Source organism: Hesperophylax consimilis, chromosome 8, assembly GCF_061612785.1.
Source record: "Hesperophylax consimilis isolate HC1 chromosome 8, BYU_Hcon_1.0, whole genome shotgun sequence".
In the NCBI taxonomy this organism is placed as follows: Eukaryota; Metazoa; Arthropoda; class Insecta; order Trichoptera; family Limnephilidae; genus Hesperophylax; species Hesperophylax consimilis.
In genome coordinates this window covers 41,525,215-41,552,590 of record NC_142843.1, presented here as the reverse complement: position 1 = coordinate 41,552,590, position 27,376 = coordinate 41,525,215, and the positions used below count along the sequence as shown (strand labels likewise).

At 38.9% G+C, this 27,376-nt stretch overlaps 1 protein-coding gene across 8 annotated transcripts in view; it reads left to right on the top strand.

The window, feature by feature from the left end:
* The window catches only part of skd (mediator complex subunit skuld), a 101,355-nt gene that overhangs the window by 24,962 nt on the left and 49,017 nt on the right, over nt 1–27,376 (top strand). For all 8 annotated transcript variants that reach the window (XM_089634296.1, XM_089634291.1, XM_089634294.1 and 5 more), the window contains exon 2: nt 8,236–8,557. In XM_089634296.1, coding sequence (XP_089490422.1) covers nt 8,236–8,557 — 322 coding nt within the window. The remainder of the gene's footprint in view (nt 1–8,235; nt 8,558–27,376) is intronic.

The following is a 27,376-nucleotide window of genomic DNA, read 5'->3' as shown; positions in this document are numbered from 1 at the left end:
AAGAATCTCCAAGTTTCACGCTGAAACAACGCGGAGAGCAGTGCTAGTCTGCCGTCTCGAGCCGGCAACAAATGTAGTTATGTAGGTGCTGTCAGACGTAGCACCCGCTCATTTATTACAAGTGTTGCCGTCTAGTTGTGGGAGTGTAAAGTCTCTTTCTGTTATGTTACAATCGTCGTTTGGGCGGGTGGAGGAATCTCCAAGCTTCACGCTGAAACAACGCGGAGAGCAGTGCTAGTCTGCCGTCTCGAGCCGGCAACAAATGTAGTTATGTAGGTGCTGTCAGACGTAGCACCCGCTCATTTATTACAAGTGTTGCCGTCTAGTTGTGGGAGTGTAAAGTCTCTTTCTGTTATGTTACAATCGTCGTTTGGGCGGGTGGAAGAATCTCCAAGTTTCACGCTGAAACGCTGAAACAACGCGGAGAGCAGTGCTAGTCTGCCGTCTCGAGCCGGCAACAAATGAAGTTATCCTTGAGAGATTCGCACATGTTTGGTAACCGACCTCAAATACTTTTCAAGCCGCTCTAGTTTTATTTAAATTTCTAACATACCGACACCGACTACTACCTTGCAATTTTCCCTTTGTGTAGTCAATTATTTAATATTGCATTATTTGTGCAATTATATGACAAAATATTATCATCCATTCTGTATTGATGTTTGATTGGTTTCTGCCAGTTGCAGTCTTGGAGTTCTGATGTTTGGTTGTTTAGTTCGTCGTAAAGATCATTGAAAATAAAATGTAAACGCTGCGGTTAGTTAAATCGTCTTAATTTTGCTTTATAATAAGGTTACTCAAAAATTCCACTAAAAAGTACGTATGGATTTTATAATGGATGTATAAAATGGCTGGCGTAATAAGGTTCAGTGTGACCTTGATCTTTAGACGAAACGAAGATTCCTGTTTCTGTTTTACAAAATAAGATGATAACATATTACATTTGATGCTTAGATTCATTTCTCGGTGCTCACAAGATTTTCTTGGAAACCACTTTGAATCACGACCTCGCATTACTCCGCATACGCTCATGCTGCTGATAGCTCCATTGCAACCTCTCCATATTTCTTATATATTTGCGTTGTCACTTTGCCCGCTATAATGTCAACTGTGTTAGGTTCAAGCGCAAGGGATTGTGGGGAGTGAACTTGCGCTCAAACAATACAACTTGGGAATTTAATTAGATTGAAATACGTGAGAATAACTGACATATTTGTAACTACAAAAGGTCAAGAGAGAGATTGCAAATCATTTCGAAAGAATGTTATGTTAACATAATATGCAAATTTTGACGGTAGTTAATAAATTTTTAAGATATGTAATTTTTAAAATCGGCATTCCTAGAGAATACGATAACGTACTTCGTTCATTAAATTTAATAAAATTATCTGATCTAGAAAGAAGAAATTTAATCAAATTATCTGATCTAGTAGAATCATTTCCGATTTAACCTGTTTGTATTAAATCATAAATTCAATATTTGATACCCCTGATTTATAGTATGTAATCTCTTTTCTTTCTCCAAGCAGGTCAGTCACAAGACAGTACCTACCATATTATTGTAGCAATTCTACATTAACGTCCCAATATTACACTCCTATGCGACGGATTCAACAGCTAGGAAACAAATACTCCGATTATTATTTTTTTGGTAAACTAATGTTTAAGACAAGATTTTTTATGCATAATGTCCCGTTGGCGTCATGTATCTTTTATCAGGAGATTTTTCAATGTGGATGAGTGTTTCAGGCTAATAATTATTGCTTATAAAAATAATTAAATACTCCGATGTTTTTTTTTTTTATTTTTTTTTTATTTTTTTTTTTTTTTTTTTTTTTTTTTTTTTTTTTTTTTTTTTTATAAATTTAATTTAGATTAAATTTGATAATATTATTATTAAGTTCTGCAAGTGTTTTAGTTTATTATTATTGTGACAGCTGTTTCGGCTTACAAGGCCATTTTCAAACTGTGGTTAGTCCACATTGAGACGACGTTTTTATACTATTTCAAATGTAAATTTTGAAGGTGCATACATTGATTTATTACTGGTTACACCGATGACATGATCTATTGTTGGTTAAACCAATCTATGTTTTCCCCTCAGTAAATGGTAATGGGTTCTTAATTATTTACTAATGACTTTATTGCTATGAATTATTTGGGTGCATTATACTGCTTGGGTTTTGTGAAAATACTAAGAAGTGGTGAGTAAATTATTTTCCGTACTTTATTAATTAGTGTTAAATTTGGGTCATTCGTTCGTTTATTGATTTCTAATTGTTCAAGTAAATTTAATCTAATGCCCTTTTTTTCTATATGCAATGGTTTAGGACCCTTGTTGTTAAGTGGGGTATGATTATTCACCAAGAGATGTTCTGCGAATTTTGAGGATGTGTTTTTATTATATTATACTCCGATGTTGTTGATATATTTAGTACATCAATTTCAATATACAGGGTGTATCGGCACTAACCCGACAAACTTTAACCAGCTATTCCTTAGCACATTTGGAGTAAAAAATGTTATGTACACTTTGCTGTCCGGTAACATTTTTTTTCTTTTAAAAACAAAAAATAAATAAAATTTCCACACTCCGCTACTGCCCACAGTATAGGGGTAAAATAATTGGCAACGCCGCGCTACTGTCATCTCTTTCACACATATTCTGTCTCAAGTCCCGTGTGGTTCCCGCCACCCCGTCTCGTATCAGTGGTCAGTGCTGTTTTGGGAGTTCGCATGTCATCAAGTTTCTAGTTTCGTTTTTGTTTTGTTATCTAAGTTTTTACTGTTGAAATATGCCCCTCAATTATCCACCTGCCGAGCAAGCAGATATTGTTTTTGTTTATGGATTTTGCAATGGAAATTCACGAGCAGCCGTAAGGGAGTATCGCATGAGGTTTCCTGGAAGACGCGTCCCACACCATGCTACCTTTGTCCAGGTTTGTACCCTATCAATTGTTTATTGAAACTATTTACATTCATTGATAATGCCAAAAAGCGCTTTTGAAATTTAAACTGGGAACATTAAAAACATAACAAGGGGCCACCAACTTTAAAAATGTAAATTGTACTTTAGGTGATTTGTGTTCAGTGGTCACTAAACGGCGTTTTAAAAAGTTAATTAATTTTAATCTCTAATAAATGCATCATTCACTGCAATTGAATTCACTCCCTTTCTCACCATGGGATTATTTAAATTACTTGAATTCAATTTCACCCCTGTGAATCCAAGATATCAACCGTACCTAGTTAAGAAAATTATAATTTAAAACACTTTGTTATACATTTTACTATAAAAAAATGAAATAAATGAAGAGAAAACGTAAGTTTTCTGATATGTGCCTAAAATAAGTGTTCTTTAAAAATAAAATGAGTGAAAAAGCCCGCGATTGTTTATTTGACATTATTACTGAGCTGAATAATAAAAGCAGTTGTTATTTGTTGTTTTGTTTCAGATGTATCAACAATTGCGTGACTGTGGCATCGGACGGATTGAAGGCGCCGGCGGAGGACACAACATCGTTCCTGTGGCAGTTGAGGAGAGAATCCTGAACTTAATTACCGAAGACCCCACGCTGTCCGTGCGTCGGGTCGCTCTGATGATAGGACACAGGGAACACATGGCGGTATGGAGAGTTCTGAAGAAGCACGGGCTCAAACCTTTTCACTATAGGCGCTGCCAAGGCCTCATGGAGAATGACCACTTTTCCAGAGTCGTGTACTGCAGAAGAATGCTGCATAATGTCATAAGAGATGCAGACTTCATGAAAAACATATTGTTTACCGACGAAGCACAGTTCACTAAAACAGGAGTGCTAAATGTGCACAACTTGCACCATTGGGCTGAACAAAACCCCAAGCTTGTTCGGGAGTCGTCGAGCCAGGACAGATTTTCCATCAACATGTGGGCAGGAATCCTGGGAAATCAAATACTCGGTCCAATCGAGTTGCCTCCCAGACTAAATGGACCGATGTATTTGGAGTTCTTACAAGTGCAACTGGGCGAGATTCTGGAAGATGTGAACCTCGAATTACTACGGAGAATGTGGTTCCAGCACGATGGAGCCCCACCACACTATTCGATTGCCGTGCGGAACTACTTGGATGTCGAGTTTCCTGGTCGTTGGATAGGCCGTGGAAGTCCGGCCATTGCTTGGCCACCAAGATCACCCGACCTGACCCCCCTGGATTACTACCTGTGGGGGGCTCTCAAGGAAAAAGTGTATGCTAAGCCAATAGCCTCAAGAGAGCAACTGCTCGAACGAGTGATGGAAGCCGCTGCAGAAATTAAAGCAAATCCTGCAAACTTAAATAATCAAAATATAACAAGACTACACGCTTGCATCGAAAATAATGGTAGTCACTTCGAACAAATGCTCCAATAAAAAAATTAACATAAACTACATGTCCGCATTTTCATTTATTATTTATTGGTAAAATTCTCACAATGTCATTCATTTACACATCAATATTACCTACATATCAATATTTAATAAAATCTGTAGAAGAGTATGCCCGTCGGCATTCAACAAGTTTTTCGACAAGTGTGTCGAAAAGCGTCTTCTCTCTTTCCTACACACTAAATATTAATGGTTAAAAATGAGACGACTGATGCTTGTAAGCGCGCCAATACGTAAAAACAACGAAACTCGAATAAGAATTGCCAGGTGGGTTTTTTAATCGCTTTAATCTGACTTTAAACAATAATTAAACACGTAAAAATTATTTAATATAATATTACAGTACAGTACTTTGAACCTTCGCAATAAATTTATTTGATTTTAAGTTTAGTTTGTAGAACTCCATTTCAATTTAGAGATTTTTTTTATTTTAACAGTCTTATTAAAAAATTTATAAAAACAGTGTGTTTATAAACAAGTTCTGCTAGTTGTAATTATTATTACGCGTGACAGCTGTTTCACCTTCTGACGGCATTATCAAACTTTGGTAAAGCCACTTACAGACGACGTAAGTGATAACTTTCTTTTTTTATTATTCTGGCTTTATTGATTTCCGAGTAAATTGTCGTAAATTATTATTTGCTAATCCCAATATTATTTGCTAATGCTAATAATTAAGTGAAATTTTAAACAATGCAATAATAGGATTATTGCATTGTTAATTTCACTTAATGTCGTTGGTATTTCCAACTGATGACTCAGGGGTTTATTTCCCTGAATAATTAAGTATTTTGGGGTCTAATTATTATGCATTTCATTACATCCGATAATTTAAACAATTTTTATGTTGAATTGGGGTAAGTTTTATGGCTAAGGGAAGGAGTGGAAGGTGAGGAAGTACCTGGATATTCAGATCTGGTCACCAAATACGGCTAGTCATTTCAAGCAACGTTTAAATTCTAAACCTGGATATTCAGATCTGGTCACCAAATACGGCTAGTCATTTCAAGCAACGTTTAAATTCTGAACCTGGATATTCAGATCTGGTCACCAAATACGGCTAGTCATTTCAAGTAACGTTTAAATTCTAAACCTGGATATTCAGATCTGGTCACCAAATACGGCTAGTCATTTCAAGCAACGTTTAAATTCTGAACCTGGATATTCAGATCTGGTCACCAAATACGGCTAGTCATTTCAAGCAACGTTTAAATTCTAAACCTGGATATTCAGATCTGGTCACCAAATACGGCTAGTCATTTCAAGCAACGTTTAAATTCTGAACCTGGATATTCAGATCTGGTCACCAAATACGGCTAGTCATTTCAAGCAACGTTTAAATTCTAAACCTGGATATTCAGATCTGGTCACCAAATACGGCTAGTCATTTCAAGCAACGTTTAAATTCTGAACCTGGATATTCAGATCTGGTCACCAAATACGGCTAGTCATTTCAAGCAACGTTTAAATTCTGAATTAATTAATCAATTACGAAAAAGCGTGGGGTTAAGAATATTTTTTTTAAATTATAGTTGTAATTTATTGTCGATTTTTTAAAAAAATTGCGATATTTTAAATAAAATTTAATAATTATTGTTTAAATAAATTAGCAATCTGGCAGCATTCATTTGCAGGTGGTCAATCCAATGCAGTCATGACGTTTGTGTGAGTGCTTTCCTTTGTCTCAGTGTGTTGCGCAGCAGTTTTATATGAACCGTTTTTTGATTCATCGGGATTGTTTTTAAAACTATACATTCTTTGTACCTTCAAATTAGTGGAAATAAACTTAAGTGTGTCAAGCTGCTCGTTATATTCCGGTAATTCTGGAAGGCTTTTAACATAAGCAATAATATTCATAAATCACATTCCGCGAAGTTGTAAATAACTAAATTTATTAAAAAATATACGTTGTAGGATAGCCTAGCAAGTAACATTTTGACAGAGCACTTACGGTGATTTAAAAAACAACGGCGCTGTTCAAATAATCCAATTATTATTATTGATAAGTACCTAAGTGAGGAAAATTGTTTTTAAAAGTGCTCAGAATTATTGGACTTCGATTATAAATTCAGGAAATCTACTAATTAGTTTCTTAGTTTCAAAATTAGACTATTTAATACGTGAAACGCGTAAGAGGTGAAACCAAAGCATTCCAGAGGTGAAACAATTTAGATACAAAAATAAAACTGATGTGTACAATACAAGAAGACAATCAGTGATTCGCATACGAAAAATGTGAATAATCATTATTGTTAAATAAAATATTTCTTTTCTGGTACTGGATTATGTAATACGGGCTTCGTTCGCAGCAACACGCGAGAGTTGCGATGTTGCTTTCAAATTTTGACAAAGGATAAAACAGTGGTGACATGTGGTGAAAATATGTTTAATTAATTTTTTATTAAAAAAAAACGTTACCGGACAGCAAAGTGCACATAACATTTTTTACTCCAAATGTGCTAAGGAATAGCTGGTTAAAGTTTGTCGGGTTAGTGCCGATACACCCTGTATAAGCATACCTTATTGAAGTTTTTTTCCTCATGTAGGGGAATATTTTGATAAAGCTATTTAAATTTATTAACATATTAACAGTATTTTGTCGTCTGAAAGAAAAAAAATATTTTGGATTTTTTATTTTATATTTTGTACCTACTGTAATATTTTTATTTATATATTTTTTTGTACAAGTGTTTTAAACAGTAATTTCCTGCACTATTACGCAAGTATAATTTCATAAATATTGTTATATGTAAAATAAATAAATAAATCTCGTTGGCTTAGTCATCGGCTTCCTCCTGTGTGACTCAAGGGTCAGTTCAGAGTGCATCCAAAATTCGCACCGTCATGCGCATCAAGTATCAACGGAATAGCTAAGTCCTCGTTGCTCAAACAGATGTGAACACAAAAAGGATTAGAATACGTGAAGATAGTATCTTGATTGATGTCTTCCCTGAGTCACGTCCACTGTCCAGTCCCTGAACTTCCTCCTTTTATGGATTCAGGGTTTAGTAATAATACCTGAATCCATAAAATTCAGGCTCTCAATTAGCTGATTCGCTCGTAGCAAATGATACTTAACCTTTGGCAAACTCCGTCTAGAGTTGGAATAGCTTCAGTAGGGATGTGCAGTTATGTGACGATTGGGTAGTAACCCACACGTTACAGCGTGTATAGAAATAATGATTAAATTGGAGCTCTCAGCGGCAGGACTCTACTGCTGCCCTGAAACATTTGAGTAGTCATACTTCTTGTCCGCATTCCAAATACGATCTAATCCCTCTGACATAACACTCCCCGAGTGTGTTTGGGGATGTACCCACTAAACATAACGCCATACATTTGGTTCGAGCATAAACGTCAGCAATACCCAACAGATCATATTCTTTTATAACCGATTTTAATCGTAGGAACCTACTATACTTTTACTAATTCGAAGAATTTCGTGCTTAAAATGTAAACATCACTACACTTTCCAAGGATAGTGGTTTTTCAATGAATTTACTAAAAAACAATCAGATGTATCAGTTATACAAATAAAAAATGAGGCGTTTCCCATGTTCGACCTACTGCCGAAAGCTGCAGGTGGGCGTTTCAGTGGCCTGATTAAGTTTGATGTTCAACTTTAACTACCCCTTAAAATGTTATGGTCCCTTTTCACTATGCGCTATTAAATTTCCCTGAAAGTACGATTCTACTCATCTTCATTTCAGTGTGTTTCTAGGTCAGCTATAAGGCTAAATAGCTTTATATCTGATTGATGTGATGTGATTATGACTGGAATCACCCACCCAAAGGAAGTGACCTGGTTAATTAGTTGTTTGTTTGTTTGTCACAGACCGAACTATGCGGCATCAAGTGGCGTAAGCTGACGTGGGTCGGCGGGCTGGGTGTGCTGGGCGTGCTGGGCTCCCCGCTGGAGGACCCGGTGCTCAGCAGCTACGCGCGCTGCCTGGCCGGGGACGTGCTGTGCGTGTGGCGGCGCGTGGCGCACGTCCCGCCCGCGCCGCCCGACCCCGACCTGCCCGCCCCGCCGCCGGCCCCGCCCCCGCAGACGCCGCCCGCGCTCTCGCTCGACAGCGCCAAGGAGCTGTGGATCTTCTGGTACGGCGAGGAGCCCGACCTCATGGGGCTGGTCTCTCCGGAGCTCATCGATGCTGGTAAGTCCTCTGTCTCCACCTTGCCAGTGTGTCTGTGTGTCTTATTACCTGTGTCGTCAGCGGACCGGGTATAATGGAATCTCGCATCATAAGTGACATAAGCTCGTTGCTCAGATTCATATATTCAGATTCATCTCATTCACTAGTGGTGGATATGTACGTTGAACATGCGCGCTTTCATATATTTAAGCGAGTCTGCAACCTTCCATTTAGGACAATTCCCTCGAATTCATCTCATTCAGTCGTTGGGAGTGTTTATATAGATAGGAAGGCCCTTGAAGAAGTCATCAATTGATGACATTAGCATCTGTCATTATCCTCGACAGATTCCACCTGTTGGTGTAGTCCGCGGTCTAACTTGATAATATAGGCCTTACGATAATTATATAAGTACGAAAGCTTTGCAAGAAGTCGTATATTTATGCGAACTTACAATTAGTGACTACCTTCACAATTATTGTTACTTGATGAGCAGACAGCATTCTGCTGATGTGCTCATATCTGATTTTGTAGTAATTGAGTTTTTTTTAATTAAAAATAAGTTTATCCTTTCTTCTCCAAATAAGTTTAATGTTTGACAGGTTGAATTTTCTTTTTTTTTTGCATAATTCTTCCGAATTCGATCTCATTCAAGACGCGCTCTTGGATATAAATACCCAAGCCGAGGGTCTCAAGATGATTTTATAGATAAGAAAGCAATTTAGTGAAAATCACTCGAAGGGCGATATCTGATTTAGAGAATTGCCCAAAATTCCGCTAATCTCTATAAAATTATATTCTAATATAGTATATTATTAAATATACAGGTGTTAAGAGACGCACCACGCACCTGACATTTAACTGGTGATCTCTCAGATTATTCAATTAAACTTTCACTTTGCCATCTTTGAGGACGGTATGAGGAGGGTATTTTTAGGGAAAGGGAGGAGAAGAAGTTCGGTGGGGATCAATGTGTCTAGGAGTGACGGACGTTTGAATCCATTTCTCCACTGCCACCACCAGTAGGTGGGCACTGGGCAGTACACCGGGACCTAGATACCACTGCTAACCAAAACCAAACAACTTGGGGTGACATAAGTCAGTGGTGTTATCTAATTAATGGTTCTAATCATACTCGCCTCCCAAACTAAATTACTGTAAGGCCCTAGTTGTGTTGTACACTTCACTTGTGATTTGAAGACACAAAGTAGTATTTATGGCTCAGATACTCATACTGTTACTACGAGTGATATCTTCAATGCTTGCTAAATTGTTTGATTGGCCGAACTTTGGCCTGGTGTGGTGGGACGTCTGCATAGTCGGTGGGCGCCGCTTGAAAAGAGAAAGGAACTAGAAATCCGCCCCTCCACCGCCCAACTCCCACCTCCCCCCAGACTGCCTAGACTGCCTAGAAAGTTTGCGTACATTGTAAATTCGTCCATTCTTCGTTTCTTTCCACTTCGTGACTTCCCTGAACAAAATATGCATGCAGCTCATTTTGAATACCGCGCAATAGCTGTCATTCTCAATCGGTTATGTTGTGAGGCTGAAAGAGGTGAAGTACCAGGCTAGTCAGTCACATTTACTTTGAATACCGCGCAATAGCTGTCATTCTCAATCGGTTATGTTGTGAGGCTGAAAGAGGTGAAGTACCAGGCTAGTCAGTCACATTTACCCACGAAGCTTGATAGAACTAAAAGGCGATGTTTTCGCACGCGGCTTAGTTCGCGAAGACAGTAAATAAAATGCGACGTTTTTAATTCTCCAAAGCGTCCGCGTGTCACATTTTGACAGGCCTTATAAATTGGTGGCCGGTGTGTGTTAGTGGGTCGACCGTCGCCCGTCGCCCCGGCTCAAGCCCGAATGTCGGAACGAGTGCAAGCAGTGGCAAACACCGATTCCGGACTAATGCACCCAAGGTAAAGTGCGCGCAGGGGCCGTGACGTTTCTTTTCGCCGATTCTCTCGCGCGCACCCTTGACCTGCGCCTACTTCTGTAGGCCCACCCGCCTCTAGTATAGTATTATAGGCAGCCAGCAGTCTGGTGGGAGCCTTGGTGGGAGTTCCCCAGTCCCCACTCGTGGGTGCGGTCATTTGTTACATGCTTCAATAGAATATTCACGCGCTATGATATCGTTCTAATTTTATCTCAGTTAAATTCCCGTCATATTCTCTCTAACCAAATTTTATTACGTTGATGAACAATCTTCTCAAACGTACAAGTCCGTCATCAGGACGATACTAATAATATTTATAGAATATTTGCTGTTGTAGTAGGATTTTTAGCTGTATTTAGTTACAGATTTGAGTCGCCAACTTCTCTATTTCCTTCAACGTTCGGTTCCCCAAAATGCACGATGGTTTCGTATAACTTATTCCACTACTACTACAACTACTGGCAATAATTGAAACTCCATCGCCTCCCCTCGGCGTAAATCCGACTCTGGCGTGTCAAAAGGGGACGACGCTCTTGCAAGGAACGACGCTTCCTTCGGCCCGCCTCGTAACCAACCTGGCTGCTCTTTTCGTCGTATATCTATTTTAAAAGATAATTATTTTCTAATGTATGTTTATTAATTCATTATTTTGTATAATATATGTTTACTGATGTTATCCAGTGATAACACAATACAAAGTGTATAATACGAAGAGAAAAACAGTAGAAATGAACGAAGAAATTGGTTAGGAACTTAGCTACAAATTATATCTGAATAAAGAAATGAAAAATTGCACAAAATCTAAAAGAATTGTTTTATTATCAAAAAGATAAAGCCATGTTTACTTACATCTTTCCTTCTTTCAATAAAAATAATATCGATGTTTCGCAGTTACCACTTCCAGGCGTCCCGTGACGGCTATTCTTTAAAATACTTCTATTTGTATTTCCATTATGTTTTCGTGATTCATTCAGGATGCAAATCCTGGAAGTGAAAATGAACCCACTTTCCGATACTCGATCGACCTGAAACTCTGCGGACAGACTCGTTGTCGATGTCAATGCATTATACAGGATGTATCGGCACTAACCCGACAAACTTTAACCAGCTATTCCTTAGCACATTTGGAGTAAAAAATGTTATGGGCACTTTGCTGTCCGGAAGCATTTTTTTTCAATTAAAAACAAAAAAAATAAAATTTCCACACTACATCACTGTCATTGGCATTGCGTTTCGTGTTCAACAGCTGTTATAAGCAAGTATGTCAAAAAGCGTCTTCGCTCTTTCGCACACACTAAATAATAATAGTTAAAAATGAGACGAATGGTACCGTGCCATTTCGTTGTGATTGTAAAAGTGCGCCAATATAGGTACACACGTGCATTATTCAACGGAATTCGAATAAAATATTTGCCAGATGGGTTTTCAAACTTTGATAAAGGATAAAACAGTGGTGACATGTGGTGAAAATATGAATAATAATTTTTTTATTAAAAAAAACGTTACCGGACAGCAAAGTGCACATAAGATTTTTGACTCCAAATATGCTAAGGAATAGCTGGTTAAAGTTTGTCGGGTACGTGCCGATACACCCTGTATGAACAATCACGCATAGTCGGTCCCACCCAATCGGTATCGGTTCAATCCTCAGTCAAACCAAAATATATTGAGCCAAATACCTTCGTGTAGGCCGCTAATAATGGGGCTTCTTGGCGGCGTCAGGAGTTTTCACTACATAATTGAAAAATAGAAAAAATATTAGAGTTTTATAAGAACTAAAATGGCCTTAAAGCGGTATTCTTGGGGCGTGTGTATATGTGATTGCCACCAAATAATGCATTGTTATCGAAAACGATTCAATCTGCCGACTTTCAGCTCGGTCAGATGTCGGGAAGTCTGCTAATTTCCGCTTCCAAGATTTGCAACTGCCATATTGTAATGAAAGTTTGTATGCAGCCACGGAAAAAACCGTTTGGGGTTTTTCCCGTTGTGAAAATTCTCCTCGTTTACTGGTTAAAATAAGACCGATTCGAAGAAATTAGTCCGAAAAATATATACATTACTAAGTGTTGATGTACTATAGTAAAAAAACTGTTAGTAAGTGTCTTCACGTAGCCTTGATTTGATATTTCTACTCCACAGAACGGTAACTTGTGTGGAAGACATTTTACTCAGACGATCGTGCATAATTTTAAAATACATAATTAAAAATAAAAACACATACTTTCTCACGTGTGATTTGTTAATGAAGTTTATTCGTATTGTTTTAATCTTAAAACATGGCGGGGTCGGGTCGGTCGCGCTTCATGACCCGCGATCCTCGTCTACCTCGAATTCCTGGACAGTCTGGAGTCGGGAGTCGGGAGTCGGGAGCAGGCTGGCCCTCCATTAGCGCGATGGTCAGTGGCGCGCCGGGCGGGGGGCGGGCGCGGGGCGACCTTGGCCCACTGAGCGCGCGCCTGCGCCCGCCTGCGCCCGCCGCTCCGCCCCCACCCCCGCGACCGCTGTCAATCATCCGCCACTGCAACCAAACAACCATCCACACCCATTAAGTTACTGAAAGTTACGCGTTTTGTGTATTTCCGTTCTCAGAGAGTGAAGTAACCCGCGATGGCCGTCTGTACTATATCTATCGATTCATTGCTATTGCGTGTCTTTTACATCTAAGCAAATGTTTGAATATCTTTTCGTGGGGTATTTTTACCGTTTTTTATTGTTGAAAAAATTACAAAAATGTTTTTTTATGTGAGAGTATTAATTATCTGTACCCAAGATGTGCCATTTTTGATTTGCCGCCTAAACGTCATGTTTATTTTGTTCGTGGGTATGGCGTTGTTGGCGTCTGTGACAGCTGTCTTACCGACCAGTTTTCTACCCCATATCAACGTTGTAGCCGGTTTAAACCGGTTAAGAATATGCGGGAAAAATTACAAATAACCTGACAATATTTGAAAATCTCATACTACCACCACAGTAGGACTTGCTACCGTAACACACTAGGAGCCAGCCGAGGAATAGACACTACGCCTGGATGGGATTCAAACGCGATGGAAACTCAGCCGCTGGCCGGCATATTCATTTCCAGAACAATGATCAGAATTACACAAATTTACTTTAAATCTTCCATACATAGTTTATGAAAATACCACATTGTTGCATTTACTTTGCGTAGCTTCTCCATAATGGGTTCTCTTAGTATCGCCCTGGTGAGATAATTGCTTGTAATGGCTTTAGACGTGTTTGAAGACCAGATCCGAATAGTCAGGTACTGCTCAACCTTCCTACCCTTCCCCAATCCCTACAGCGTAATAGTATAATCAAATTGGGGATTCTGTAGTACCACTATCTCTGGACAATTCGGACTCTTGTGCGGTATTCACGGTTTGTTTTAATGGTAAAAATAATGTTAACAAGTGAAAAATAAATGCGTGTAATAAAAGTATTTTCTCGTTTTGATTTACTGGACTTGTGTCCTTTAACACGGGTCTCTTCGTAGCCCAGTCAATGAACGCATTGAACTGGAACAAATAATTGAAAAGCTGAATTTTTGCAGGTAAATAGTATCTACCCCGGGGAGTATTTTCCCCTCTGTGCCTTCTCAAACATTAACATTTTTGGGTTCTACTAAAGCCATTATTTCTCCTAAACTTAAACATATACCAGAAAAAACTCCTCCAATGAACTGTTTGTAAATTGACCTAAAAATCATATGAAACAACACTTTTTGTTATTCCTAATAATAACAGTTTGGCGAATTATAATGAAATTTTTGTTATGCAATATATTGTTGAATAAATGCATAACATTGCTTACAATACCTGTATCCTTCGCACTCTTCGGACTCGATCTTCATCCATATGTGGCACGGTGCGGTGCACAGGCGACTGGCGCAGCGGTAGGGGTTTTTTGGTGACCGATTTGTGCATGGCACTTTAAATTGAAACAATGAGTTATAAATTGATTCGCTTTATAAAAACACTTTTTATTACTGAATCGAATTTGCAACATAATACGTAAAGAATTACAAAATACAATAGAAGAATTTTAAAACTTTTCATATTTTTTAGGGGTACAGAAAATTACTGATTTTTCACGACGTATTATTGTGATTTGTTTTTGGGGTATTATGCCGTGCAACACGGTCAAACAAATTACTATTCACTGGGCATCACAGTTATCTTCGAATAGTTCAACAGTATTTGGCCTCACATAACAGAATGCCTATACTATAATACTACCCCCCGTCAGCTACATGGCTTTACGCTCGAGTAAATCGTCCTGAAAACTTGATTTCAAGCAGAGCACCTTGCGGGGGGGATGGATTCATACATCTTTCACTCCTGGACAGACGGTCATGTCCTTAATTTTCTCGAAAACCCTCCACAAATCCAAACGGCATCCCCAAAGAAAGGCTCAGAGTGAAATTATTTTCCTAAAGACCTCTCGTATGGAGCTAATGTAAAAAATCGTTGAAATGGAGCTTTCAGCGGCAGGACCACGGAACATATGGTAATATTGACCGCTTATCACCTATTATTAGCATAAATCATTTATCGACTGCACGAATCTTTCAGGATTGTAATAATATAATATAATGGTCCATCATCCTGTCTACACTCTACTGACTTCGACACGGTATTTTTTGTATTATTCATTTTGGAGACTCTTATCGTTTCCTTTTATATAATCATACAAATTTTATTTTCCTAACCCGTTAGGGTTAGGAGGGTTTATGTTTTTCGGCGCGGCGAAAAAAGCACGAAAAAATCATATTATCTCTCGATTAGTTAAACTGGCATGAGTTAGTTTCGATTTTTGATGTAAACACGGCGTTCAAAAAATCTATTCACATTTCATCACCTTATAGAAACTCACATTCCGCTAAAACTAGTAGGGATTATAATAATATATATAATTCGGCTCTCATTACAAAAGAAACTCTTCTATTCTCTCTACTAAGATCACTCCATAAAGAACTCAATTGAGAATGCCATAGCACACATGTCCTCCCACCCAAATATACTATGGAACTGCATTAAATCCAAATCTTCAGGTGTTCCAAATCCCCATAATGTTAAAAGATTGAAAATGGGTCTGATATCTCCAACTAGAAGCCTCCAGAACCAACAGACATGTTGTCCACAAGTCCTTATAATATGATATTATACAAAACTGATTTTACCATACATTTTTAAATATTGTAAATGTTGCTTTTCCAAAATAATATTTTAATAGACGCATGTAATGTGTATAATAATAATAATAACACATTTATTTGTCAATAGATTAGTAGTTTGTTACATATTTTATTATATTTTTTGACGAAAAGGCATCAAAAGGGTTTGTCGGAAAGAGCTCTCAGCGGCAGGACAATAGTGGCTAGTGACTGGTGGCTGGTGGCTGGCCGGTGTCTGGAATGCCTTTACGGGGTCACGAACCTCCGCCCGCCCAGCCCGGATTCTGGACTACGGGCCAGCAACTGAGAGCGCGCGTCAAAAGGAATGCCACAATTATCATATTATTGAAAGTGGAGCGCGGACCATCCGTAATCATATTCTAATGTAATAGGTTCAGTACATAGCATTAGCTGCTAGTCCGTAGTTATCTTTATAATAGTAGTTCGCGTTTATGCCGCATTATTTCGGTTTCTATTTTTTTGTTTGCTGGCTTGATTCATAAATGAGACTAGTTTGCCTCGCTCCACTGCACTCTGCCATTAAATCAACCAAACTACGCATTCGTTCGGCCAGAGGTCTGCCTGTAATATGGACATTAGACTACACTTGGAAATGTGCAGCAGAAAATCTAATGTAAAATGAAGCACACGAGGACTGCTGCGAAGTTGAATCTTCAGGTATTATTAGGTAGAAATCAGAATGTAGGAAGCACTTACAACACTTAAATATTTTTCCCACTCCCCATTCTTACCCCCCTCCCCTCATCCATGTCCACTGGTGTTCGATATTTACAGCCTTACTAAAAAACCGTGGTGTAAATATTACGCGGCGCGAAAGGTCAGATCAGTGAAAAGCTTCACTTATTACCGTGGCGTTTGCTTGGTTAAAACCACAGACATAGGAATTAATAAACGAGAAGATAATGGCGAGGGGTAAAATCAACTGTTGAAGAACGAAGGGAGTGAGGCTGACTGTGATTCGTCAATAAATCAATCTGACAGTAAATAGGCATCTCGCATTATAATATCACCATTTACTTCTTAAAAGGAAAATCTGCTTTTGAATGAATAGACATTTTTACATGGGAGCGCAAATTACTCGCCACGTTATGAACAAATTTGCGAAGTCCAAATTCGGCAAAAAAAATCGGTTCTATTTTCAGAGTCGAATATTTCGTTTAAGTATTTAGTTAAGACACTTTTATAAATGTTCATAATTTTACTTCCCAGCAACCAACCAGCTTTGTGTTTCGCGTCCAGACGTTTCTCGATGTGATAGTAACAACTGATTCATATTATACGATGTGAATATGCTTAAAATAAAGTAAAATAATGCTTATATATGGAATGTAATACGACAATTGGGTTTATTCTCTTTTTCACATCTATTTTTACAAGTTTTCATAGTACAAGTCAACATTTTGCCGTGTTATTTCGTAAAATGAACCGATGATGCCTCGACCATAGTTCGCACAAGAATGATGACGTCACGTTTTCAAATTTCACTTGAGGCCATACGCGAGCACAGCCGGCTCCAATGGAACCGGTATGGGGAGTGGGGATAATACGCTTTTAATCACTTAGGGCAGGTCTACTAATATTCATATGTCTATGGTTAAAACAGTCTTAAAGCAAGCTCGAGGCCGGCTTTACCACACCGACGTAGACGGGCGCGCGAGAATCTAATTAGTAACACAGTATATCTGTAAAGTCAGTGTTCATTTACTCCTGATGAAGCAAACATCGTTCGCGTAACATGTAGAGTGTGTATATAAAAATAATGTGATGCAAACTAAGTTATTTGTCTTTTTAATTAAACAAATAATGCCACCACAAAGTTAAACCGGTTAGAAGAACATTTTTTCGAAAGATTAATATTAGTTTAAAATCGTATTTTTCGAAAGCTTTTTTGTTATATTGCAACTCTGACTTTTCCGGGAAATGGTGGGCGACTCAAACATTAATTTTTGTTTTCGATTAATTCTCTTGAGGAAATATTAATTCAAATCAGTCGTGCATAGTTTATAATTGTTTCAATTGGATGTCTATGTAATGCTACCTATACATACGCGAGCCGGACTGCCGAGCTGAACCTACACTTATGGGAAAGGAACGAAGCAACTCCAAATGGCGCGAAACGCCGCTTGCAGTTGCTTCGTTCCTTTCCCGTAATTCGTGGCTTTATTTAATCAAAGTTAAGTGTAATCAAGAGTGTAAGTGCGCAAGATTAGATCCCGGAGTCCCCGCAGAAAAGTGGCTCGTAAAAAAAGAAATCTTTATTGTTTGTAATTAATAGCTTCTGCGGTAAATATTCGGGATGGCTGGCCACACTTAATTAAATAATTGTAAATGGTTGACATTGAATAATAATTACTCGATTGAAAATTAATATGTTACAATATATCTATATTTTCTATCGGCTACTGGCATTATACCTAGCTCATTAAAAATGTAGGCGTATTAGATCTGTCAACAAAAGTATTTATAAAAATGCAAAAATCAGTCATTTTAAATACATGTAGGATAACGAAAGATTTTTTAAAATATTTATGTTGAGGGATCAGTAGGATTTATAGACCCTGTTAGGAGTTCTACCGAGACGAAGCCTTTGATATGAAAATATCTGGAGTCGGTGAATTATTTTCCCATTTGATCTCTGGTGAGTTGACGTGTTGTTCTTATGTTGTATTTATTTTGCTTATATAATGCACTTGCATAATGTTGATTGACTAAATGATCATTTGTGGAAAAGTGTGTGGAAGGGTTTAGTTTTTCTTATGGGGAAGATTTAACCCAGACATAAAATCGGAAATTATAAATTTCCCAAATGCAGACAATAATAATATTTGATTAATTTTTTTACGCCGCTTTCGTTGCCTTTTATAGTAATTAAGGTAAATCAAATTTCGCTTCTCCTTACAAACACACAACTTTCACTAGACTGTGAAGCAAGAAAAAGCCCGTGGGGGTGATTCCAACACATCCCGCAGGGGCGGGGGCGGGGGCGGGGGGCCGTGGGTGGAAGCCGTAGCAGTCGGTGGATGCATCGACTGGTCGCGGTCAAAATACTCAGGACGCGTAATCTCAGCACACTAGCTTTAATACAGATGTCGATCATCAACTAAACGGGAAGGAAAAGATGAATTAAAGGTTGACATACTTTTGAATAATGGGAACAAGAATGCTTATTATACTATTCACTGCAAGATAAATAGCATCTACGCACAGCGCCTCCTCGCCTATATTTACTGGTGACCGTATAAATCATCAAAATAATAATTCATCACATATTTAAAAAGTTATATAAAGTCGTGGAAAGTGATAAAACTAAAACTTTATTAACTGGGTTAAGTAGGTTAGGTTTAAATTTTTTTTCAACGTTTCTAATGACTATATCACTTTTCAAAGGTGTGTTGAATTGTCACTGTGTTGAGTTATCGTGGAACCATATTTAATACCTAACTCTTTTTGTAGTAAATAAAGGCTTCCGCCACTTTGATAGCCCGTGCAATTCGGCCATATTTCGGCGACAGTCGGCACGCTTCCATGTCACTGCTCTTCTGTACTCTTGTCTGTCTGTCTGTTATCCATGGTCGATCTGTAGTTTTTTTTTCTTTATTCATAAAAATATATTTGGATACAGGTTTTTTTTTTACATGTTTTTCGACTACCACACTAGACACATGTCTGTATTATGGTAGTCGAAATTTGTGTATAATTATATAAATGTAATACATGATTCATTCAGTTGTAAAATAGGTATAGGTTTAACTGAAAATAAGAAAGCGATGAAAACAAAGATAAATTAAATAATTATTTTAAAAAGAAATTTTAAACAGAATTGAAATGAAAAAAAAAGATTAATGATGTCAGGTATTCTTTAAAATAGTTCTTTCCCTTCATAAATAACCAATACTGAATATATAATATTATGTACATGATCACATACAGGAAAGGAATTGGAGTAGGTGAATCTTGTAAACATAAAGATAAAAATAAGGTAGGATACAAATAAAAATAATAGATAATGCTAGGGATAATAGAAATAATAATAATCGCATCAGCGTAATATAAAGTTTTTGTTGAAAGTTAATTTAGAGATTAAATTTTTAGTATTATCAGTTAACCGTTAATTTGATTGTACATATTTACAATCGTGATGACACTTTACACTATTGATATTTTTCCTAAGTTGTTCAATCTGGTATTTTGTCGAAGAGCGTAGATGAATTTATTACCAAGGCTCAAGAATTTTAATTACAAAGTAGGAAATCTGTTCATTGAATTAGTAAAAACTATCTTTTCATGACGGCTTCCGTGGGTCGGTGGTTACGTTTATCGGCTAGGAATCCGGAGGTCCCGGGTTCAAATCCCAGCGTGCGCGAGTAAATTTTAGTTGATTCATTTGTGTTATTTCACAATTTATTTATTCAAAATAAAGTTCTATATATGTAAGAAAAGTTTATGATTATATACAAAGGTATTTATTTAACTTTTTTCTAAACCAACATAATTGTAATTCTTGAACCGTATCTTATTTTTATTTTTTTTACTTTTTTTTATTTTTTTTTTTATATATTAACTTTACACAGGAGGCCCTGAAGAAAATAATTTCCCTCAGGGCCTATGTCATCTTTGGGGATGCTGTGTGGGAGGGTCTTTTTGTGGAGAGGAAGGAGTGAACATGGGTCTTGGAGAGTCCCATGTTGTAGGAGGGAGGAAACACAGACGCCTGCAGTTCGTTCCACAGCCGAGCTGTTGAACTTAAGAACGAATCGTAGAAGCGACCCGTTCTCATGTGACAAATGTCAACCGTGTACAAATGTTGGGCGCGCGTTTGGCGTGTATCCCGACTACGCACCGGTGCCGAAGGGATCAATGACGCTAGTTCCTCAGAGCATCTTCCATTGTAATACCGATAGAACAAGGACAGCATACCTACCTGACGCCTGTGCTCTAAAGATTGCAGTCCGTTTGTTAAGATTGGGGAATCTATCAAACGGACCGCCCGTTTTTGCACAGAGTCAAGGGTTTTTTTCAGGTATCTAGGGGCTCCGGACCAGAGATGGCTGCCAAATTCGACAGTAGGGCGCACTTGCGATTTGTACAGGGTCAGCAGTTGTGTATTATTAAAGTATCTGCGGGCCCTGTACAGTACGCCCAGCTTCTGAGAGGCCAACTACACTCTGGCTTCGATGGAGCCCCCGTACCTGAGCTGGTCACTTATAGTTACACCAAGCATATCAATGGAAGGCCTGTTCGGAAGATTGCTTCCGTTGAAGGAGACTAGATTATCATTTAGATCCCTTTTAGACGTAATCAGACAGGATTGGGTCTTTGAAACATTATGAAAAAATTGCGTACATCTAAATAAATACAAAATTATATAGGTAAGGTATAGATATTTGTAGTACGTTCCAGAGTGGTAGATACTTTCAGTATCACCCGGTGAAGGCAGTCCCACTGGCTCCAGACGGTTGGCATTCTCCTGTAATATTCACTCCTCGAAATGATTGATGATTGATTATCTTTGGCAGATGGCAATGAATGAATGAGTGCGAGGTGCCGAACCGAAGATGTCGCATCTCGTGCAGTGTAAAGTGGTAGCCCAGTCGCTGTGTAAACAGTAAACACTGCACCTACCTACCCCCGCCCAGCGCCACCCCCCACACCCACCGAGGGCGGGGGATCGATCTCCGCCGTGGCGCCGCTCCGTGCCACCCCACCGAGAACATTCTTCCCATTACGTTCTATTCTATTTGACGAATCTCCATTTCGGTATTACAATACATATGTCTTTCTGACCTGATGTCCTGGCCTTATTTGTCTAGACTCCAGACACAGACACCCGCAATGGACAATAACAATCATAATAATTGTCCTTAAACTACTCTCTGGAGTTTTCCCCATCCCAAACAAAGTATTGTATTATCTCTAATAGAATGAAGCAACATCCCAAAACATTGTGTATAGTCATAGTCCCGCCACTGATAGCTCCGTTGTGTTGTAGTATAATATATAGATTACTGTAGTCTTAATTCAGTTCCTTTACTGCCATGCCACCGAGAGCTGCGTTGTAAGCTCACTCACATTCCGATACATTTTATGCATCGTTCACTATTATGATCAGTCGCTCATTGGCTCTAAAATGTGTGGAGTCCTGCCACTGATAGCTTCGTTGTAGACCTAACACTTATAAGAAAATATATATTTAAGGCAAACCTGTTAATGCCCAGGCACGCCCTTAACCGCACATTGGTAAAATTTGTCTAAAATACAAAAAAAATATACTTAAATTAAATAATTATTTAGGATTATGTGTAAAACTCACACATCGACGGCTTCATTCGTAGAATGCGTAAATTAAATTTATCAAATTTTACAGCAAGCACCAAAAAACTGTTTTTTAAACTGTTACGAATTTTAATATTTAAGTATTTTTTTATGTGACACCTCAAGAAGTGCCTCTGTCTATATAGTGTAAAGACGGATCGGTTGGGAAGTTAGGAATTACAACGGATCCTTATTCATTTGCTTTGCACGGCCATTATTATCTAATTACCTTATAAACAGTATTTTACCCCGAAGAGCGGAATCCGATCTTGCAGCTTGCATTAATCCTCAAATAGCTGGTGCAGTCAGATGTGTTGTGCGTGTTCTCGTGGATGCCCTCACTGTGCGCTACGCTATCAATAGCGGTGGTACGGTTCGGTGGTGACGTAGTGGGCCCCGCTCTACTACGTCTACTAGAGGAATTAGTCAATATTTCCGTATCCACCGAAGTTTTTATGATTGATTGTTTGTTGGCTTCTTTACCGAATGTGCGTGTGCATTATTATTATGTTTGTTGACATACGAACAGCCCGCAGTTCTCGGTTCGGGAGAAGTGCAGAATCCAGTACGGAGCAGTGGGCACTGTGAGTGGGTAGGGTATATCCATCGGGCGCTTGCCTCTTGCCTCTTGCCCCTTGCCCCTCGGTGAGCCGGCGGCGCGCGCCGGTGACGTCTCCGCGTTGTGACGTCACGACCTCTACGTCACAACATGGCCTCCTCTAGTACTGTCGACCACACCAGACTCGGTATCAGCTCCGCTGTAACTTGTAACCTCTCTTTCTAATCTATAACCAGAGATGTGCTTTATTTCAAATAAATCCATTTCAAATGGAAATGCAAAATGGGTATTTTGCATTTTAAATGCTTTTCTCAATGCACTTTCCATTTTAAATGCTTTTTGCAACATTCTTCATACTATTTCTACTCATCTTTTTTTCATAAGCCCCAAATATCAGTCGGTCCTCAACCTCGCCATGAGAGATAATTTCCATTTGTCAAGTTGCTCCCTGGTAGGAGCCCTGGCAATTGAGTGAAACCATTACAAAAAATACTGATTCAAATACTGAACATGGGGCCATGACGCTGTAATATTAAATGTTAGATATAGTTTCTATGTTTTTACGTTGGCAACATTAGTCCCGCGCAATTTTTTTGTGGTTTCATAATCTGTAGTCGTGGTGTTTTTGGATTTACCATCACGTATAATGTTTGTTCTACATTGATGTCCATTATTAAATGACAAAATTGTTTAAAAATTCTATAATTATTTTAATTGTTTGACCCGAGAAACCATTTTGCATTTTGAAAATAGGTATTTTGCATTTTGCATTTGAAATGCTTTTCTAAAAACCATTTTGCATTTTCAAATGGAAAAGTTTTGACCCATTTCCATTTTGCATTTCAAATGGTTTTGGGTACCCATTTTGCACATCTCTGTCTATAACTATAACTTTAAAAAATTTTAATAGTATTTTTTACACAATTATTTGAACTCTATCGATCACCATACTAGGATAATGCCCGTATCATGATAGTTGTAAATTCGTTATACAATATAATATGCGTCTTTTATGGTAGCGATTAAATGCGTGCTGCAATATTTATTGGCATTCAGGTAAATGCAATCGTTTATATCACGATTCGATAATAATAGAAGAGTAAAGTAGTGATAGACAATCACTTGGGGGCGCTGTACAAATATTAGGATTTACAGAACTTGATTTCCAATGACGCGGAGTGTGAAAAGGTTGAAACTTGCACGAGTATAGTATACTACATTATATTCTACAGGGTGTCCGGGGGTAAAGTGCACTAACAGGTCAGGTGAGAAGAGGTGGTTGGTTGATCTGCATGTACTAACTACTACCTGTTTGGATGTTAAACAGATGAAGCATCCCATCGGCCTTCCCGAGCCCGAGCCCGAGTACAGGTGACCTTAGGCGGGTCTGTCTTCCGACCGGCAGCGGCGTGCTTAGGCTGCCCACCACCGACCATCGTGTGTGTGAGTGTGCTGGGCGCTCCTGTCTCTGTGTGCGTGATCTTGACTGCAGACTGCAGAACTGCGCGCGCCGGTGACCCGCGATGCACACTGCACAGTCTATTTACACATTCCGGCCGATTTGGCCATTGTGAACCGCTTCAGCGCGACGTAATTATCACTCACTCCATCTAAATAAATCCGTTCCTTAATCTCAACAAGATCAAAATTGGAGTCTGCCTGCTTGTTTGACCTGATATAACTAGCTAAAGCGATGGTTAAATTCCTTGTTTCGAACACCGTTCTGGCGTCTTCTCTTTCGCCGTATATGGTAGTACCGTATATTAGTTTATTGTCCGGATTAGGATTAAGCTACGGGCTCGGCATTCCGCCGCTGGCCTACGACACCCGTACAGGTAGGTACAGGTAGGCAGTTGGCAGTTGGCAGTTCAACAGGTTTCCTATCCGTGAGCTGCCGGCCGCGACACTCGGGCCTTTATTTGGTCTGAATTCGCATCCGGGCTGAGGCGGGCTTTGCCCTCCCCAATCCTGTCTTGGCGAATTGAGGAAAGTGAGAGCGTCTCACTTATCGGCGCGTTAACGTATACGGTAGGGCCTGCTATTTGCCGCCAGTTACCTAGCACCAACTACAAGACTGGTTTGAACGTGCGATTCTCACGCCTCAGCGCTGCCTTCCACTTCCACTTCCAACTGCCTACTGAAGAATTATTATACTCGCTCGGAGTACAGTATCAATGTGTCTGATCGATGCGATATTGATTTATTTACAATAAAATCCGCCGTCATTGGGATAAGGGAGCAATAAAGGTTCTACGGGGTTATCAGCCGGCCGCTAATCGGTTCCCGCGCGCGCCTGGCGACGCTGGCAACGTCGCTATCTAGCCTCCCTCTCCCCCGTGGAACCGCGTCCCGCTCTCGCGATAACGGACCCGCGCGCACCTATCGCCGTCCCGCTCCCTCGCACGTGGCCGCTTTCTTCCGTCGCTGGGCGGCGCGGCTCGCCGTCTCTGTCTGCCCCCCGGGCCGGCCCCCGTGTTGTCTCGCCGTCTCGCTCGGGCGGGCCAGCCAGACGCCGCGCCGCGCCAACTCGCGGAAAGGGCCGCGGCCGGCCTGCCTATGCAGGCCGGCCTATGCAGGACTAGAACTCCGAGTGCCGGTGCAATGAACCAACCAACCAGCCACACTGCCTAATCTGTCATCTTCTACTTTTCTCGTTTACCAACTTGTTCACATGATTTCCACTTCCACATCACATGGCATTGGTGATGGTGATACACCAGACGAAATGAGTTCCTGTGAGAAAATGCAAATAATTGTCTTGAGCCACCAGGTGATGTGTGGAGGGAGATATGAAGACTGGCCTTGAACTTGATCGTCCATCGTCAATCGTCCGTCAACATCAAATGTCAACTCGGTGTGAATGTGAATATTGTGAATCAACGGTTCAATATTGATTTTACTATTTATATATTAATGCGGATTGCAAGCAGATAGAGATTACAGACAGGACGACAGATAGTGCAAATATATACAAACAGATCCACGCTGTAGTTGAGCTGGTTATCACGTCATTATCATAGTTCATTCGCTGCAGCCGTAAAATAGAGAATAACTCAACAAGTGCTTTGTGGGCGTGTTTTATATATTCGCCTAATCGAAGCTTAAATTTCCAATACAAAACTGTGTTTACGAAATTCAAAGGGGATGGAGATCTACGATGTCTGGCGAGTGTGTATTGGGCTAAATAGGAGGCACTTGTAGTGTTATTCTTTATTCTATGGCTGCAGCTAGCATAAAAATTGCATAGTCAAATAATAAAACATATTCTTCTCGCTTGATAAATATTCCCTCCTTGTCAATCAATCTGTAATTGTTTCATTCACCTTCACAATGGATACTGTATTCTAGACTAGGTAGGTACCTACTTTGCAATTGCCACAAGCGCCTACGACGGATGTTCATTGTTCATCCCTTTATTCCATAAACAACACCCGCTTCTTCAATATAAATAAAAAATTTTTTTAGTTATTTATTAAGTTAAAAGAAATACATATTTCGCTTTGTTAACTTAAGTGTACATTGATTAAAACAAAAATAATATATATATTAATAATTATGGTTTACTACCTAAGTAACATATTTTTGTTAAGTAAGAGCATTTTGGTTTTGCTCATTGATCTTGAGGGCAAACAGTTTTTTCTTAAATATGTATATTTATTCTATTTACGGTTGTCAGGCTATCAGGAAGGAGATTATATATGTGTACACCCTCATGGCCTATGTTTCTTTTACCACACTCTGTCTTTGCTGAATTTGTGTATAATTTATTATGTTGTCTTGTGTGGTGGTCATGTACTTGTGATGTTTTCATAAATGAAGTATTTGTGTGTATGAGGCCATTTTGTATTTTGTGAATTAATAGGCATATGTTGTATTCGTACAGTTTTCTAATTTTAAGTAAGTAAGTTTCTTGGTATACTCTTTTGGTGGGGGTATCTGGTCTATAGTTAAAAAGTTTTTTTATAACTTTATTTTGTATTATTAGAATTTCGTTTAGATATGTGATGTTTGTGTTTCCCCATATTTCTATGAGATAATTTAGATGGGATTGAATTAAACTAAAGTATAATCCCCTCTTTACTTGTATTGGTAGAAGATGGGCTACATACACCAATCACCAGCAACACACCAATCAGTGGGATCATTTTTTCTTTTACTTTTTGTATGTGGTGTTTAAAAGATAAGTGTTTATCGATATGAAGTCCCAGGTATTTTTCACTATCTGAAATTTGTAGGTTTTTTCCTTCTATTTGCAAAGATTTATGAGACGGCGTTTTATTAATTGAAGTAGGTACCTGCCTAGTTTGCGAATGAATTAATTATTGCACAATTCTAAATATCTTTCATACACCGCTCACAAAATGCCATCATTAACCATTGTCCACAAAAGTGCAAATAATAATATTATAAAATGTCTAAATGTTTGTGTCTGCTGTCGTATTTACATTGTTTATTTGAACATTACAAAAGAAAGGTACCTAACCTATATTGATTATGTGAATACCACACAAAACGGTACATTTGATATGTTGTATTTGAACATCATCGTATCTTCCATGACACCCTTGAACATAACGCACAACACATCTAGCTGCTAAACATTGCTAATGAATGTAATTTCAAACAACTTCATACGGAATAGTGATCTCTCCAGGACCATCCTCAAGGTACATATCCTATTATGTGATAATGATTTGTTGGCTAATTCCAGTCTGCAGAAAAAGCCGTCTCTAATTGCAGTCGCCAGTTCATCGACTTTTCGAGCCACCGGTTCATCCTTTATCGCTGTCAACACACAACAACTGTGCACGTAATAAAAATTCACCGCACACTGCA